We start from the raw sequence: 17,483 nt of genomic DNA on the forward strand, positions 1-17,483 counted from the left end.
ATATATTATATATATATAGAACAATATATATATTTTATATATATATATAGTAGACTTCAAGAACAATGCTAAAAATCATGAGAGTTGGCAATACTGTTCTCCTGCCCACAGTTCCAACTGATCCTGGTGCTATTGCAAGCCCCTGGAGTTTGGGTGCTGGGCAGAGTCATGGCTGGAAGGCTGCTCTGTGCTTCCCAAAGCTGTTCTAATTGATGGGGAAACCCCACAAACAGCCCAGAATACTGGCAATTTAAAGCCATTTCCTACCATTTGCCATGGGGGTAGAGAGGGTTGAACTCTGGGCCTGGATTTGCTTCCTATGGATTTCCTAGGATCATGGACTTTGGAATGTGGAAAAGTCCAAACCAGTCCATCCCCAGGAGCTGGCGCCTGTTTGCTCCTGCAGAACACTTCCTAGTGTTTGGTGCTGCTTGGTTTTAAATGACCCAAAGGCTTTTGCTTCCACCATCCTCTTCAGGTTATTCTAAAGCCCTCCTGAGATGGGCTGCAGCCTGCAGCTCTTCTGGGCACAACATGAGGTGAGCATATTAAGGATAGTGAAGTCTGGAGAAGCATCAGTTAGACATGAAGTAGAATGGAAGGGCATCACACACACAGCCTGACTGCACTGTGAAGCCCAGAGACTCTTTGGCCCATTGAAAATTTGGCCCTCATCCTGTAGAAGAGCCAGTGCGTGGGAGGAAGACAGGGAGGAGAATCTTTTATAAACTTATAGAGCAGTAGGGCTGGAAGACCATCTCAGCCAGCTCCCTGATCAAGGCAGGATCATCCCTGACTAAACCATTGCAAAGGTGGAGATTCACAGCCCCTCTGGGACACCTGTCCCAGTGCTGAACCACCCTCAGAGGCAGAAAATTCTTCCTGATATCAACCCAAATTTTCCGCCCTGCCATTTAAGAACATTGTTCTTTGCCCTGTCCCCTGAGGCCATACAGAATAGTCTATTTCCGTCTTCCATGTACCTTTGGGTGTTGGAAAACTGTTATCAAATCCTCTTCTCCCCCTCCCCTAAATAATCCCAGTCTGGAAACCAGAATAATTTCCGTCTGTAGTACCTTCTCCTCCTGCTGCAGAACAATGAAAGTCAGTCTAAAATGTCTAAGTACAACCTTTGAATCTGAGCTGTTTGTTTCCGCATTGTCCCAACCCTGTCAGCCCCTCCATCCATTTACAAACAGGCAGCTGGTTTTACTAGCTTTCCAGACAGCTGTTTAAATGGGCAAACCAACAGTCCTCTTGTCAGGACAAATTGGCAAGTGTGCTTCTGTTTTGTTAGTAAATAACGTTCTCACCATGGGACCAGCTCCCAGTGCGTGGGGAGGAGGCTGGGGCCCGTGGGGAAGCATCTTAAGAAGAAGGTAAATAAGGAGAAAGAGTCAATCACTCCCACAAAACTGATCATTTGCAATCACTGGGTTTGCAGCTAAAGCATGTGTATTGAGAAGAGCAAGGGGCAGAAAGTAATGAACCTGCTGGCTCCTTGGTACCTCATGTAGCAGAGACATTCTCCCTTTATCTAGCTGACCTCTGCTCCTTTGGTACGGACAAAAGAAAAGTGCCCCATGCATAAACCAAACAGTCCCTCTAATAATCAGAGCATGGTCCAGAGATTTCACCAACAACCTGCACAAATGCTGCTGTTTTCCCTACCGTTTCCCACTACTTTCCCTCCCCACCACCCTCTCCTTTTGAAGCCTGTATCTGATACAAGTCTCAGGTCACTCCATTCCCCAAAACGAAGGTCTTTACTGAACCTGGGAAAAATTCCAACCCAATACTTTTGATTACTTTTGAGTATTTTTTCCAGCTCCGTCCTTCTACAGCCTTTGTGCCATCCAGCGTGGGTACTAAGACTATTCTGTGATTCTCTGTCACTCTGCTACAGAAGGGAAAACAGAGAAATGTATGTGGAACCCTGAAGAAAAATAACCATGGAAATAATTTTGCGCGCACACTTTGTAAACCGAAAATCTGCACAGCCTCTGGTTGAGATCCTGAGCAGTCAGCAGTGAAACACATGGTTGGCCCAGTCCTTTCTGTGTCACATAAGATTGTAACCTTAGGGGTTTGCCCTCTGCTTTCAACAGCAGCATGGAGGTGAGGTCACTTTTACCCAGGAGAGGCAGAACATGAGCTCTTGACAATGTCAAACAGACAAGTCATTTAATGCATGTGGGTCCGTCCCCAGCATTGTGTTTGAGCCCTGAAAGGTGGGGTGGGGTGGGATGCTCAGTTCTAGCAAGTGCTGAGTGTTGGGATTTGGAGGGCTGAGCTCCAGGCAACAGGGCCTCAGTCCAAACTGATCACCAGTGAAGGCCTGGTGCTTAAATCAAGGTGGCCTTGTGTTTGGAGGCTCTGAGGATCCCTGGCATGCTCTGTGCTCCATGGCATGTCCAGAGCAGTAAGGTGAAAGGAGCTCCGGGACTTTTCTGCATGGCCTACATGCATGCAAGAGCAGGGACAAGAGAGAAAACAGCTACCTCCTCCTGCTGGGCACAAAAAGTGCCTTGACTCTGCCTCCTCCCAGCACAGGGGAGCTCACAGAGGGGAAGTGAGCAGGGATGTCTGGGGCAGTCCCTGGAGGAAAAAGGAAGCAGGACATAGGCTGAGACCCAGAGTCACCATCTGGTTCCTGTCTTGCTCCTGGGGCAGTGCATCTACAGGACACTCTGACTGTCATCAGAGTCCATCAGCAATGTGCAGCATCTCTGAAAATTCAGTATAAGGCAAATGCCTTGTCAGTGTGAATCTGTTGGCAGGGTTGGACTCTGAGTGGCTGGATTTTCAGAGGCACTGAGCACTCGCCTGTCTTAGAAACTGGAAACCACACCCTGATTTCAGTGCCCAGTTTTAGGCAACAAGGTTGGCCAGATTTGGCACCCAAGTTGCCCAATTTGGGCCTAGATATTGTCCTGCCTGTGTTAGTAACAGCAGATGGGATCATTACCATTGAAAGGCTGTGACCACTTTAGTGTGCTTCTGTGCAGCGTCTGTCCTGCTCTTGTGAGTTCAGTCTGTGGATTTCTTTCAGCTGGAAGAGGGAAGCTGCTCTGGGCTGTGTTCAGGGAGTTTTGCTTGGGGTGTTGTCAGTCTCACGCTGTTTCTCAGGCCCCAGCACAATGCATATCCTGTTTGACCTCCTGGACCACAAAGGGAAAGCACTGAGAAGGCTTCTGTCTGGAGTGTCACTCAGGATGATGTGGAATTAGGGGTGCCTATAGACATGCTCGTTAGCATTCTAATTAGAATGCTCCATCGTCACCTCAGTGTCACATGTATCAAACCCCCTGCATTTCAAAATGGCCATGGGGGTGCTTTAGCTAAAGATGGTCAAATGAGCTTTAGTTAAAGTGCCCCTGTGGTCATTTTGAAATGTGGGAGGGCTTAATACATGTAATGGTGAGCCATTTTAATTAGAGTGGCTGTCCAGGAACTGCTCTAATGAACCCCCCCACACCACCTCCCAGCACTTGTATAGGTAGCCTAGCTGGCTGCTCAGTGCCTGCAGCGTCAGGGAGGATGGGAAAGTGGGCAGAGTAGTAGTCTGGGCTTTGGCATTACAGAGCCTTTGGTGTCCCTCTCTCCTCAGCTCTGCTGCAAGGGAAGAAGTCTGGGTTTGCTTTCCTTGCTCACTTGCCCTATCTGAGCTCATCTTTTGGGACCAAGTACAGGAGCTATGTGGGAATGATTTAGCCCAATGAAAGAACAAAGGATGCGCCTCCTGCTCCTTTTGTCCTGGGAGGGAAGGGGAAGCATTGCTTGTGACAAAAAGCAGTGGTGGGGGTGGAAGGGCCGGCAGTTGTCTCAGACAGGCGCCTCAGTTCCCTTTTTGTGGCAGGGATGTGGCTTAGTTTGACCCTGGAGACATCAGCAATGCTGCAGCATGAGACTGACCAGCTTCCCGTTTGAAAATAACAATTGTACCAATGGCTCTAAAGACAAATATGTATTCCTTCTCCGGTCCACACTCCTGCAGTAAGCCATCTTCTCCACCAGCTAACCTAGTGGTGACCTGAGCCTACAAAGTTCTTCCCTATGGCGCAACCAGGGACCCTTGCAGCTTCCCAAGAGGTTTTATCAGGTGTTCGTCCTTCACTTCTGAGTCGGGATCATTGACTGATTGTGCAGGCCAGAGCCAAGCATAACATGGGCAGGTGCCGCACAGGCTTTCTCACACAGCTCTGCCAGTGCCCCTAAGTCCTGACCCACAACCCCCACCTTGCTTCTCCAGCCATGGATTCCCCAACACATTGTTCTTCTGGTGTTCCTCAGTCCCCCTCCTCTCTTAGCAATGCCAGCTTTGGGCTCCCCGGGCGCTCTGCCAGTGCTCCCTGATCCTGAGCATCCCTCTTTATTTTGTTTGGGCAAGACCCACCAGATGGGGCTCAGATCCCTCTTGCCATAACACTTCATTGCAAGGCAATGACTCTAAAATAAGTTTGCTCTATGGAGTCTGCTCAAAGCTAGTGCTTGTGTTCAGTGTGAGAGAAAGACCTGCCTTTTATTTTGAGCTGCAGTGAAGAGCACGTCATGGAAAATACAGGTCGGGCTGGCTGGCTTCAAGGGCACATGTGAATACCACCAACCATGTGGAGACTGGGGCCAGCCATGCTCGTAGCACTTCCCGTCGGAGGAGCTGCTGCCCTAGAGGCAAAGCAAGAGCTAATGGCCAGGTTTAGAGCACTCAATTCAAACTGGACAGAAGATGCGTGTGGAGTACAGGAAGAGGAGTTCACCGCTGGAAAAGCTGCTGAGGGGATGTGGTGGGATGTGTGTCACTCGCAGCCTTTCAGTAAAACGGGGCGTCATACTGAAAGTGCCGCCAGTCGTCGGGCCCTGTGTGGGAATGGCTGGATGTGCAGCCCTTCGGTGTGTGCTGTGCAGGGGGTCAGACAAGACAGGCAGAAAGGCCCCACAGGGCCTTCCCCTCTGAACCTACCACTCTGGCCAGCAGCATCTCCCTGCTGAGCAACCCTGGCCCACGAACCCCAGCCCCTGGAGGGGCCAGCTCTGGGAGTGGCAAGTCACTTAGGCCATATCATCTTCAAAAGAGACTGCTGAGATCTGTTGGGCCTGATTGCCAGGGAACGCTGAGCTCCAAGACCTCCCATTGACTTCAGCTGGGACTAGGTGCTCAGCACATTAGGCTATAAGGCGCCAGGTAGAGCAAGTATGAGTTGGGGCACACGGTCAGACACGCTAATTGGCTGATTTCTGAACTTGTCTGGAGCTCATCTGTGAATGAGGGGTGATGCTGCACTGGCACATCTGTGGGTCTGTGGATGACGTGGGTGTCAAATGCACTGTCTCTGTTGTGCACTGTGGTCTCCAGGCTTCATTTCAACTTCCTCCCCAGGCTGGGATTCCTCTTTCCGTGAGGGGCATTGCAGTCACTCAGAGTTTAGGTCATAACCTTGACACTGAGGTGGAGAAGAAGCATCCCAGCCCGCCTGCCTAGCCAGCCCACTTTCCCACACAAGAATCCAGGTTGTTCCAGCCCTTTGCAGGCTCCTCCAGGTACGAACTTGCTGATGCTTACGGACACCAAGTGATACTTAGGAAAGGGTTGGTGATACCAGGGAGAAACCACATCCCCCTGGGGCCAGCTGCATCAAGCTGCAGTTTCTGTGAGTTGTCTCTGCACCTGCAGAGAAAGGAGCAATGAAAGCAAACAGGTTTGCGCTGTCAACAGCAAAAGGCAGGGCTGCCCCAGGGTGCAAGTTCCCAGCTCAGCCAGCATCCCTGGAGTCTGCAAACATCCTGGTCCCCATCGACCTCTCATGCAGGGCTTGTGCAAGCTGAGGAGGGGTTTGTTCCCAAGGTGCAGGTCGCAGCAGTGCTAACCCCTGCCTTCTGCTCTTCTTGCAGAAGATGGGGCTGCCAGTTTCCAAGCTCCCACTGCAAGCTGACTCTAGGGACAGGTGTCTCTCACCCCAGCTTTTCCTTTGCTCCACCCTTCATGTGGCTCCTGATACAGCCCAGGTTTGTTCTGATCCATTAATTAACTGGCATGTTGCACAAGGGAGCTCAGCATCTTACTCCTACCTGGAAGCCAAGTCTCACTGATAACAACATGCTGTTTGTGCCATCCTCGCTCCCATGGGCTGGCTGCTGTGTGTTCCTACTTAATGAAACAACATGTTTTGAGGTGGGAAGTGCTTGATAGATAGGTGGAAGTGTGTATGTGTGGTATGCATATGCTTATGCATGTCCAGTGTGTATGTGCATGAGCATCTGTTTTCACTGCTTCCCAGGAAGGTGAGACCAGAGAAATCAGAACAGAATTGCACTAAATGAAAAAACACTACGCAATACTGCTGTAACAGGAAACCAAAGAGCTCCTTTTCTTCTCCAGTCCCTGAATTTTTTTATGACTCCACTGCAGTCAATGGATTGACCTTTGGGATTAAACTGATGGAGAGAAGGCACAAAATCAGGGCTCCTTTCCAGCCTTAGTTCCCAGTCCCAGAGCAAGCAGGTGACTAGGCTTCCTGGGACACTGCTCTGTCTCTAGATCGGTACTTAGAAGAGATGCTGAAAACCGTGCCAGGATTCAGTTCCTAGGTGAGGGCCCCAGCATGTGGTGGCTTTACACTACTGTGGAATTGTGTAATGTAGCTGAACGATTATTCCAGGCTCCTGTACTCAGGGGCAGAGATGAAGTGTGTTGGCGTCTTCCCACTGACTTAGATGTTCCCTCTTCTTTCTTTCATTTGAAGCAGAATGAAGCACTCAGTCTACCCGAGCACAGTTGAACAAGAGTCTGCTTAGAACTTCTTTGCCTCTTTTTTTCCCTCCTCATTTTCCATTTTCTGTAATTTCCTTGCCCACACCAGAGGCCTCCTGAGTTTTGTGGAGGAGGAGCAGGAGCTGTCCTGTGCGGTATGTGCTTCAGTGGTGGGCAGCGGTTCCCAGTTGGTGGTGCAGGTACCACCAGTGGTAAGCAGACAACCTGTCAGTGGCACGCATTAACAGATTTATTATAATTACTTTATGTGACAAAAATTTGCTGGTGGTACTAAGGTTGTATCATTTTAATTTGATGCTGCGCAATCTGTCAGAGTTTGGGAATTGCTGCTCTAGGGAAGACGCATAAAATCCCTGGGGGTGTATCATCATTGTGTGGCAACATTTCTCTCTCTCTCCTGAACGGATTTCCATGGGCTAGTTCGTAGCCAATCTGATCTACAGCCCTTTGAAATCAGGGGAAAGTTTCCTGTTTCTCCCAAGGAACTCTGGATGAGGGAGGAGAAATGTACTGCCATGTTTCTTCATTGTGCATCATTTGACAGGAATGTGCTGTTGCTTCTAGAGTCGCTTCCCTGGGGCTGGAGACCTTCCCAATCGCACAGCAGATGCTGTGGCAATTCCAGGCTTTCTTCATGCGTCCACGCGCTGGTGTCTCAGCCTTGCACTGCCCTGTGGAGCCATCTGTAGGGGAGACAGCAGAATTCCCCCTTCCTGGCTTTTCCAGCCCTTGGTTCCTTTCCAGATACTCCCATGTTGGGGGGGAACTGTGCTTAGGACATTTGCACAGTGAAATCACCATAAAGGCTTCTGAACGCAGGGGATTGCAGGGGAGCAATTTTCATTCCCTGCTGATTTGGACTGGATTACATCTGTGGCATGGTTTAGTTGGCCAGTAGCAGCTCTCTGAGCCTCTAGCCATGGTGCATGGTCAGCCTTGCAGCTTCTTGAATAGTATATGGTCTTTGCAGGCTGATATCAGCCAAGCTCAGAAGTGGGGAACAGTAGTAATCCTTGCACTTCAGAGATTCTGGGCTGTGGTGCAGGCTACAGGCAGGCAGGAAAGGCTGCTGGGATTTTTGCTGGGGGTAGCTACAGCCCCTGCATCAACCCAGCCTTCAGGTAACACAAAGCGTAGTTTAAAGCCACCCTTTCCTCTGGGCTGTGCCTTCTGTGCCCCACAGAAGCTAGCCTGCAGTGTAGAAAACAAAGCAAGGGTGACCTCAGCACTAGAGAAGCCCTGAGGGCAGAGAGGCAGACGGTGACAGCATGCCCGGCTGAAATGCCCTTGGGTGGATACCAGCTTCGCTGATCACAGTCTAAGCTGGATGGTGAAGTCAGCAAGTTAGAGAAACAACTTGCTTGTGTTGAGGCTTCAGCTTTTGCAGACTGCAATCACGATCTCATCCGGTCAGAGCCCCTGTTTCTTTAGCCACCCTTGCTGTAGAAAGGAACCAGCTAGAGAGGAGGGACAGAAGCCAGGGGTACTGAAACCTTCCCAAACCAAAGGTTGTAACAGTGAGTAGCATGCGTTGGTTCTGCCTTGTAACACCCCACGTCATGTCACTGGAGACAGGAAGGCAAAACCATTCTGCCATTCTGTGGCTATGCTGCTGCGATGTAGCGTCAGAAATAATCCAATTCTCAGGCAAAGAGGAAACCTCTGTCAATGGGACCTGGCAGAAAACCAGAGCAGGTGGTTGCAGCCCTCCCAAAGTGGAATAGAAGAGAAAACCAGTATTACCAACCCCACATGTTCACAAATCATGTCAGGGCCACAGATCAGGAGATCAACGTAACAATCTTGTGATTTAAAAAAACAGGTAGTGGGTCCTGCTTACTTAACTTCCAGCTTTTCAGTTTTCAGAATCAATTATTCTAAACATTTTCACCCACCATCAAGAACTGCAAACTGCCTTTTCCCTCTTATGAGAGCTGAGATTTTCATGTAACCAGCTGGCTCCAGGGACAGCTTTAAGAAAAACACCAAGTATCATAAAAAGCTGGGATAAAAAACCATGCCAGTTGGCAACACTGGAAATTGGAGGGGATGACATTTTCCAGAGTAACACCTAGGGAGTCTGGAGTCCCTGCAGAGCTGTAGAGCTTTGGGTAGAAAGTACAGTGCAAACTGCAAGGCTAAGCCCTTGGAGAGCCTGGAAAGACCCCGATGTACAGCCTTCAGGAAAGGTGCCATGTTCTCGACAAGAAAGGAGATGCCACAGATGCCGCATAAGAACCTGACCCTGCCCATCACAAGCCTATGAAATAAAGCTCAGTTGTGAGACTGAACAGATAATGGGGCAGTTAGTAGGAAAAGGAACCAGTTTAACTGGCAATGAAGACAAAGAAAGGTTATTGTGAGAAGCAGCTGGCTTTGGAAGGAAGAAGGAGCGTTTGCAGGGCTAAAGGAAAACTGTGCATCGTACATGAAAGTGTCACCCAGGAGTGAGAGAACAAAAGTGGATCTTGCTTCAAGTGCATCCATCCTAAAGCATGTGGATGTATCATGGGGGAAAGCAAATTGCAACAAAGAGGCTTGCTTGCAACATATGAGAAGATGATTGGAAAGGTCTCTCACACAGGGGTCTGTTTCATGTATGCCAGAAGAGGAGCCATTTTGCAAGGGTGTTGCTTAAAGTGCACGCTGCCAAGAAATACAGCAGTCTCAGCGGGTGTTGGCTGCAGCCAAGGCTGGGGATTTTGAATGGGATGTGCCAGTGCTTCTGATGGGACTTAAAGCCAGAAATTACTGGCTAGCGGCTCTTGCCCATCCATTCAGAGTCAGACCGATTGCCATATTTGGGGTCAGGATGGAACTTTACCCCATGCTCAGATTGATGCAGACTGTGCGGGTTTTTGCCTTCCTCTGTGACAGGGGGGTGGCCCTCTACCTGGGATCTTCTAAGCACATATTACCAACCTTTTGTTAGGGATGATCTTGCTTCAGGCAGGGGGTTAGACTAGATGACTTCTGCAGGTCCCTTCCAGCCCTACTTGTCTATGACTCTGTGATCCTCTACAAATGTTGCGGTCACTCAGAGGAAGGAGAATCATGTGCTGTGGTCTCAGTGGGTGGCACCATTGTCTTAAAGGTAAGATTGGCCATTTGGCCTGGATAGCATGTTTTCAGCTAATGCCACCTTAGGGCATTTGATCATGATGCATAAATCAGCTCATTGAAACAGAGATTACAAAATGAGGTAGGGAAATCAGATCGGAGACAGGTGGTCTGGTGCATAAAACACTGAACTGGCACCCAGTGGCCTTGTGTTCTCTACCACCAGAGTGGCAGCAGAATTGGGGTAACCTTGGCAAGTCACTTCACCTCTAGAGGCCTCTGTTTCCCCACGTGTATAATGGCTATAATGAAACAGACCTTCTTTATCAAAAGCTTGGAGCTCTGTGGATAGAAAGCGCATTATAAGAGCCAGGTCTTTTTTCTCACAGTCATTAAAAGGTGAGGTTTGTGGTGTTAGAGCAGATGGTGCAGTTCTACTGTGAAACACAACTGTGTGAAAGTGACACCTTTTCGTACAGTTGGCCCGCCCCACGGAAGTGTCACAGCTGGATCTGCTGGCTTCCCTGACGGAAATAGTTGTGTGCTCCCCACAAATCACCTTGCTCAGGAAGGAGGACCCAAAGAGGAAAGCCACATGGCTCATCTCTGATTTCCCTTAAACAGCACCATCCACTGCAAGCGCAGTTACCCCCAGGATAAGTCATGGCCATTGGGGCTTATAGCTAGTCTAGACCTCCTGCATGTTAACATGCAAATCGATATGCAAAACGCATGCCTCCATCAGGCTGCTGGCAGGCTGCGTCCAAAGTTGCAGTGTTCCATGTCTGCTATCTCAGCTCTGGGATCTTTATTAAAAGAAGGGCTGGGTTTGGAGTCAGGCAGTCATAGCTTATATTTGTATGAGCCAATTTGTGCAAGCTACAGTCACAGGTTTGAATGCCGGCGGCCCATTTGGTCATGCTTCGGCTCCAGCGACAAACTGTCATTAAGTGCTAAGACTAGCAAGTCACAAGAATCAGCACCACTTTGACTTGTGGAATTGCAGTCCGGCAAGATGCTGACATCAGTGACTGAAGAGAGAAAAACCCAGCCTACCCTTGACAGTTGTCTAACTCTTGCTTGCAACTAGCTATTTCGAGAATTCAGGGCCCCGTTTGTCGGCCTCTGAGAGTGTGAAAGTGCTGCCTCCTGGACGGCCAGCTCAGCATGATGGGAACCAGCAACCCAGCTGCAGCATTCTCAGGCCTTCCAGCGTGTCAAAGCAGAAAAATCTGCTAGGAAAAGAGCTTCAGCCTCACCCTTTTCTGAGCCTCAGCAGAACAGGAACTGCGTGCCTCAGACAAGAAGCTAGTCCTGCTGTAGGCAAGGAGCTTTGCCTCCTTGTGAGGTTTCACAGCCTGCTGTTGCTGCTTCCCCATCCCAGTTAGCAAGTGAGGAAGAGGGGTTTTTAAGGTGCTGACCTCTTACTTAGTCTGCCCTAGGCAGAGCAAGGGCTGGGGCCTGTCCCTTTCCTGCTGGTTACATCAGCTTCCTCACTGTGCTGTGCAAGTGCAAAGGTGGCCCAAAGGGCAAACTCAGCTCAGCCTTGCTGAGTGCTGTTGCATTGTCCTCAGGCGAATGTCCCCAAGCAAATGACGCCAATCCTGGAAACATGCTCCAGTGCTGGGGTGGTGGGATCTGGGTCAGAACACAAGAAGAAACACACATGCCAAGGGGCGTGCAGGGAGGCCGTTTCAATTCTAAGGGCCAGGGGGAATGGGAACCCATAGGTACAGAAACATCTTGAGGGCAGTGATATGTTTGTACAGAAGCTAACTAAACATCTGCTTTGAAACCAAAAGTGGGCACCTCTCCTGATTGCTGAAAAGCCGCAGATAAAGTGAAGCAGCAGTATGTGCCTGTGCGGTTTAGGGGTCAGGCTGGGGCCTGGGAGGATGACAATGTGGGTTCTATTTCCTGATCTTCCAGGGATTCTTTATGCAACCTCTTTACCATCTGCTTTGTATCTCAGTTTCCCTATATATGCAAATCCATGGTACTCATGACATGGACTGCTTTAGGAGCCTGGTGTGGGTTCCAAACCAGTATTGGTCTCCTGTGGATACTGCAGTGGTGGAGGGCAGGTCATCAGTCACGTGGTTGTACCTACGGTTGCTCCTGGCTCCTTTTCTGGACCATCAAAGTCCTAAGTGAGGAAACTGTGAGGCCCTTTGCCTGGTGGAAAGCATCCTAGCCTTAGCTGCAGCCAGACAACACCTTTGAGAACCGGGCATCTGTTGATTTCTCTTAGTCAAGGGTCCTTAGAGCAGTGAGCATTAAGGTATATAGGTGCCTGCCTGCAGGTAAAGTGTTAGCAGGGGAATTCTGTGTCTTGATAAGAAACCCCTTCTTCTCTCACCTTTTTATCTGCTCTCTCCTCACTGTGCTGGAAAAACCTATGGCAACCAGTTTCTTCCTGACCTCTGGCTCCAGTACAACCAACAAGCACTGCAGCTGGATGGGGGGTGACTTTGCCAGGAAAATGTCCCAAGTGTAGACATGGCCAGGTAATGTTTGTGTGCTGGGCTTGTGGCGACTGTTGATGGGACAGTGTCAGTGAGATGAGCTGTGTTTGTGGAGAAGCAGCTGCATTCCTGTCATAATAAGCAGTAGCCTAGGTCAGGAGAGGCTGAGGCATTTCATGACACAAACTGTCCTCCAGGGTTTGAGATGCAACCGAAGAGACAGACACATCATGGGCTCCAGGCAGCCAGCGGCCCACTGACCTTGTCAGTCTTCTCAAGTTGGTGGCTGGCCTTTCTGCAGAACAGAGAACCTGCTTGGTGCTCATGCAACAGGTCCCACATCCAGCATCTGTTCCTTCTGTGGCAACAATGTGGTAATGATGAACGTACCTGCAGCTGGCTCCCATGCACTCCTCAGCTGGGCAGAATATAGGCAGCACCACTGGATAAGCATCAGTGGCCCCTTTGGGGCCAGTGTAGTTAGTTCCCCAGCATGAAGCTTCTGGCTCAGTCAAGGCTATTAGGTAGTTTTACTGCTTTGCTCTGTTGAATACCTTCAAGTCAGTGTATGTGTTGTAGTGGTTTTTAGCCTAATCCACGGATCTGATTAACTGGGTGTCTGCCAGTGAGTATTAATAGGCAGAAACTGAGTATAACCTCATGAGGGTGTGAGGAAATAAAACAGGCCAGATAGCTGAGGCTTTAACCAGACTGGCAGACAATGTGTACTGCACGCTATTGTCATAAGCATCAACATCCCCTACCCAGGAGGGCAGATGAACAGACTGCCTCAGCAGTGTATTGCTCGTGTTATTTATGTTGGACCCCATCTACATGTTACGCTTAAGATGTAATTATCAGTTAATCACGTCTTCAGTGGTCACCTGGCCACACATTCATTCAATTAATGGTGTGATAAAAAAGAAATAAGCTACAAAGTTGTTCTACAAAATATGTGTAATAACTTTGTAGCTGCTTCCTAGCATGCCATTAATTGAACATGTGGCCAGGGGCTCCTGTGGCTGAGAGCACCATTAGCTGATCAGAGATCCCAGCTGGGGGCCCATGTGCACCCTTGAGCTTGGGAGCTCTCAGCTGATGCTGGCTCCCAGCCATGGGAGCACATGCTCTATGGCTGGGAGATCCCTCAGCTGACAAGGCTCCCAGCCATGGGAGCTGCCCATGCAGCACCATGGCTGAGAGACCACAGCTAACGCAGTGTCCTAGTCCTGGGATTTTATGGCGCGCCCCTGAAGCTGAGAGCCCCCTCAGCTAACGGGGCTCCCAGCTGTGGGAGCTTGCCAGTGCAGGGGGGACCTGGGATCAGGCTTCCTCTTCAACCAGCAATAAGGTGTGATGGGATTTGATTCGCAATCCCACAATCATGCCATGCACATATGGCATGGTAGGAGATGCAATTGTATGGATTGCACATTTGATACCATTGCACCTTCATGTGCACATGTAGAGGGGCTCTTGGTTCCTGAAACCTCTGGGTCAATTTAGTCTCTTCCATCCCAGCAAAACACCCACATGCCCTTAGGAATTTGGTGATGTTAAAACATCTTAGCCCCATTTGTCTCCCCAAAGGTTTATATTTGTATCTCTCCGGGGCAGACAGGTCAGTGCTGGCCCAGAAGAAGCATGTGAAGCAGGAATTAATTGTTGCTTCAGTAAAGCGTTATCCACATTGCCTATAAATCTATACAGCTGTGGGCCTGAGTGGCAGGAGAGCTTGCTTCCCACTTGGGAACCTAAATGAGAGTACTGACTGCACAGAGTACTTGCACAAATCCCCCACCCCATCATACTGAGGCCTTGTGAAGGATCCAACCTGGAGGAAAAGATGCTACATTGCTCTGTTTGCCCAGCTAAGGCATCCTGACATCCTGGCCGAGCTCCCATTTTTGTGACAAGAACTTTGAGGGCATTCATGTCTCACCAGTGAGATCAGCTAATTCAGGTCTGTCTTCCATGACAAGGGGCTTAGGGTGTGGAAAAGACAAGGAATGCGCCTTTCTTTTTTTTGCTGTCTGACACCTGTGCATCTTGGCCTGCATGGGCAGCATATTTAAGGGTGCCCTTAGCACTGCCTGCTCTGAGAAGGCACATTCACTACACTGCCCAGTTAGATTTCATGGGGGCCTCTAGGAAAGGGGGAGCATTTCCCTTAGCAACTCAGAGGCCAATAATTGCCGTGTTGTTTTCTAGCACTTGAAGTGCAGTGGGTTAGCCTTTCCCTGCCCCTCCCCTACCCCCTCCCTGCCTATTCTACCTTGTGTGTAGGAACTGGTTTTTCTTCCTGGGCTATTGTTTCCGCTGGATTGGTTACATCGCTTCGGGTCTTGCTCAGATTTCCTTTCTCACGCTTTTTTTTTTTTTTTGAATTCCCGTTTTCTACTGCAGCCTCTGTTAGCCCCAGTCGGAGAAACAGACACTCTAGCATGGGGCTCAGGGATGAGGGAGTTTTGTGCTTTCTCTCCTGATGGCGTCCATATGGGGAGGCCAAAAGGCAAATAGTTCCTGCATTGCCAACTGCAGGCAGTCAAAGATCATGAGTCTGGGCCCAACAAATCATAATGTTAGCTTAAACAATCAGGAATTCAATAACAAGAAGGGTTCTTTGCCTTCTGTTTACTATGTAGGTGTAGTGCGGTCAGTCCTAGGTGCCCCGGTCCTGGGCAAGCCATGTGAGCCCAGACCCACAAGGAATTTTCCTGCCCCCAAAGAGCTTTTAAGTTTTGTCAGCTTCCTTTAGGATTTACATTTTTCAAGGCTGCAACCAGGAAAGCTAAAAATGTGCTTGGGTGGGGGCAAGAGTCCAACATGAGCATATGACACCAGGTGCTGGGGCCCTGAGGGAAGTACCTAATACCCTGAGCATCACAATCAAATCATAGGTGCTGGCAACGCCATGCACTTGCTCCCTAATCCCAATGAGACGTCCTGGCTAGGGCATCCCTGGTTGCTATCACCTTCCCGCATTGTTCTAACTAACAGGTCGCTGAGAGCTCTGTGATGTACCTGACAGGGCTGTAAAAGGGTTGTGCAGTTGTCTGTGCTGCTATATGTGGAAACCACTTTGCAGTAGAATAACTTTGTAGCTTATTTCTTTTTATCATGCCATTAATTGAGTGAACGTGTGGCCAGGTGACCACTGATAATCGCGTCTTAAGTGTAACATGTAGTTGGGGTTCAACATAAATAACATGGGCTATTGCTGAGGCAGTCTGTCCATCTGCCCTCCTGGGTAGGGGTTGTTGATGCTTATGACAATAGCGTGCAGTACACATTGTCTGCCAGTCTGGTTAAAGCCTCAGCTATCTGGCCTGTTTTATTTCCTCACACCCTCATGAGGTTATACTCAGTTTCTGCCTATTAACACTGACTAGCAGACACTCAGTCAATCAGATGCATGGATTAAACTAAAAACCACTACTACGCTCATACACTAACTTGAAGGTATTCAACAGAGCAGAGCAGTAAAACTACCTAGTAGCCTTGACTGAGCCAGAAGCTTCATGCTGGGGAACTAACTACACTGGCCCCAAAGGGGCCACTGATGCTTATCCAGTGGTGCTGCCTATATTCTGCCCAGCTGAGGAGTGCATGGGAGCCAGCTGCAGGTGCTCTCATAGATTCATAGATGCTAGGGTCAGAAGGGACCTCAATAGATCATCGAGTCCGACCCCCCACCGCCCTCCCTTGGGAGCCCGTTCCAGACCTTGGCTACTCTAACTGTGAAGAAGTTCTTCCTAATGTCCAGTCTAAATCTGCTCTCTGCTAGTTTATGGCCATTATTTCTTGTAATCCCCAGGGGCGCCTTGGTGAGTAAAGCCTCACCATTTCCCTTCTGTGCCCCCATGATGAACTTATAGGCAGCCACAAGGTCTCCTCTCAACTTTATCTTGCGGAGGCTGAAGAGGTCCAGGTGCCCTAGTTTCTCCTCATAGGGCTTGGCCTGCAAGCCCTTAACCATACGAGTGGCCCTTCTCTGGACCCTCTCCAGGTTATCCGCATCCCTCTTGAAGTGCGGCGCCCAGAATTGCACGCAGTACTCCAACTGCAGTCTGACCAGCGCCCGATAGAGGGGAAGTATCACCTCCTTGGTTCTGTTCGTCATGCATCTGCTGATGCACGATAAAGTGCCATTAGCTTTTCTGATGGCTTCGTCACACTGCCGACTCATGTTCAGCTTGGAGTCCACTAGAACTCCAAGATCCCTTTCCGCTTCCGTGCCACCCAGCAGGTCATTTCCTAGGCTGTAGGTATGCTGGACATTTTTCCTCCCTAGGTGCAGCACTTTGCATTTCTCCTTGTTGAACTGCATTCTGTTGTTTTCCGCCCATTTGTCCAACCTGTCCAGGTCTGCTTGTAGTTGTTCCCTGCCCTCCGGCGTGTCCACTTCTCCCCATAGCTTTGTGGCATCTGCAAACTTGGACAGAGTACACTTCACTCCCTCGTCCAAGTCGTTGATGAAGACATTGAAGAGTATCGGTCAATCATTACCACATTGTTGCCACAGAAGGAACAGATGCTGGATGTGGGACGTGTTGCCAGCCACAGCACAATTGCCAGAACCTGGTATGCTCCCAACTGGGAGCCTCTGAGACTCAGCCCTGATTGATGTCTAGCTTGATGCTCAAGACATGAGGGCTTTCTAAGCTTTAGTCACTTGGAAACCGTGACGGCAGCTTATCAGAGTCCAGAGGACTGCCATCAATTGCCTGGCAGCCATCCTCATCATGGCTGCAGCCCATGGAGGCTGTATATCCCAGCATGCCTTGCTGAGATTCCAGGGTGGGGCTGCATCACCTTGATACAGAGAAGGTTGGCCATGGAGTGCATCACTGGAAATCAACAGCCCCTGTTTCAGGCCACTTCAGTACTGGAGTGAAGGGGCTCCACCCTCCATGGGAGCATGCCAGAGCTGCGTTGCAGAGGCTTCCAGTTGGGAACATAGCAGGTTCTGGCAATTGTGCTGTGGCTGGCACAGCCATTTACAGCAGTGTACAGTGAGCATGAGACATGGCTGGGCTGATACGGGAGTATTTTACAGCCCTTGTCATAGGCAACGCCTAGGGGGGATACGGGAGGGCACGTGCTCCCCCTGAGATTGGCCATCACTTAAGCCACCACTGGCTTCTGCAGGAGGGCGCCGCCCCCCCCCCGCCCCCCACTCACCGCCG

The 17,483-nt window shown here is 49.8% G+C and overlaps 1 protein-coding gene across 1 annotated transcript in view; it reads left to right on the top strand.

Annotated features, from left to right (window-relative positions):
* Positions 1-17,483, top strand: part of EXD3 (exonuclease 3'-5' domain containing 3) — a 459,528-nt gene that overhangs the window by 398,686 nt on the left and 43,359 nt on the right. The window contains exon 22 of the mRNA XM_025203011.1: positions 5,890-6,003. Coding sequence (XP_025058796.1) covers positions 5,890-6,003 — 114 coding nt within the window. The remainder of the gene's footprint in view (positions 1-5,889; positions 6,004-17,483) is intronic.

Source organism: Alligator sinensis, unplaced genomic scaffold, assembly GCF_000455745.1.
Source record: "Alligator sinensis unplaced genomic scaffold, ASM45574v1 scaffold235_1, whole genome shotgun sequence".
Classification (NCBI taxonomy): domain Eukaryota; kingdom Metazoa; phylum Chordata; order Crocodylia; family Alligatoridae; genus Alligator; species Alligator sinensis.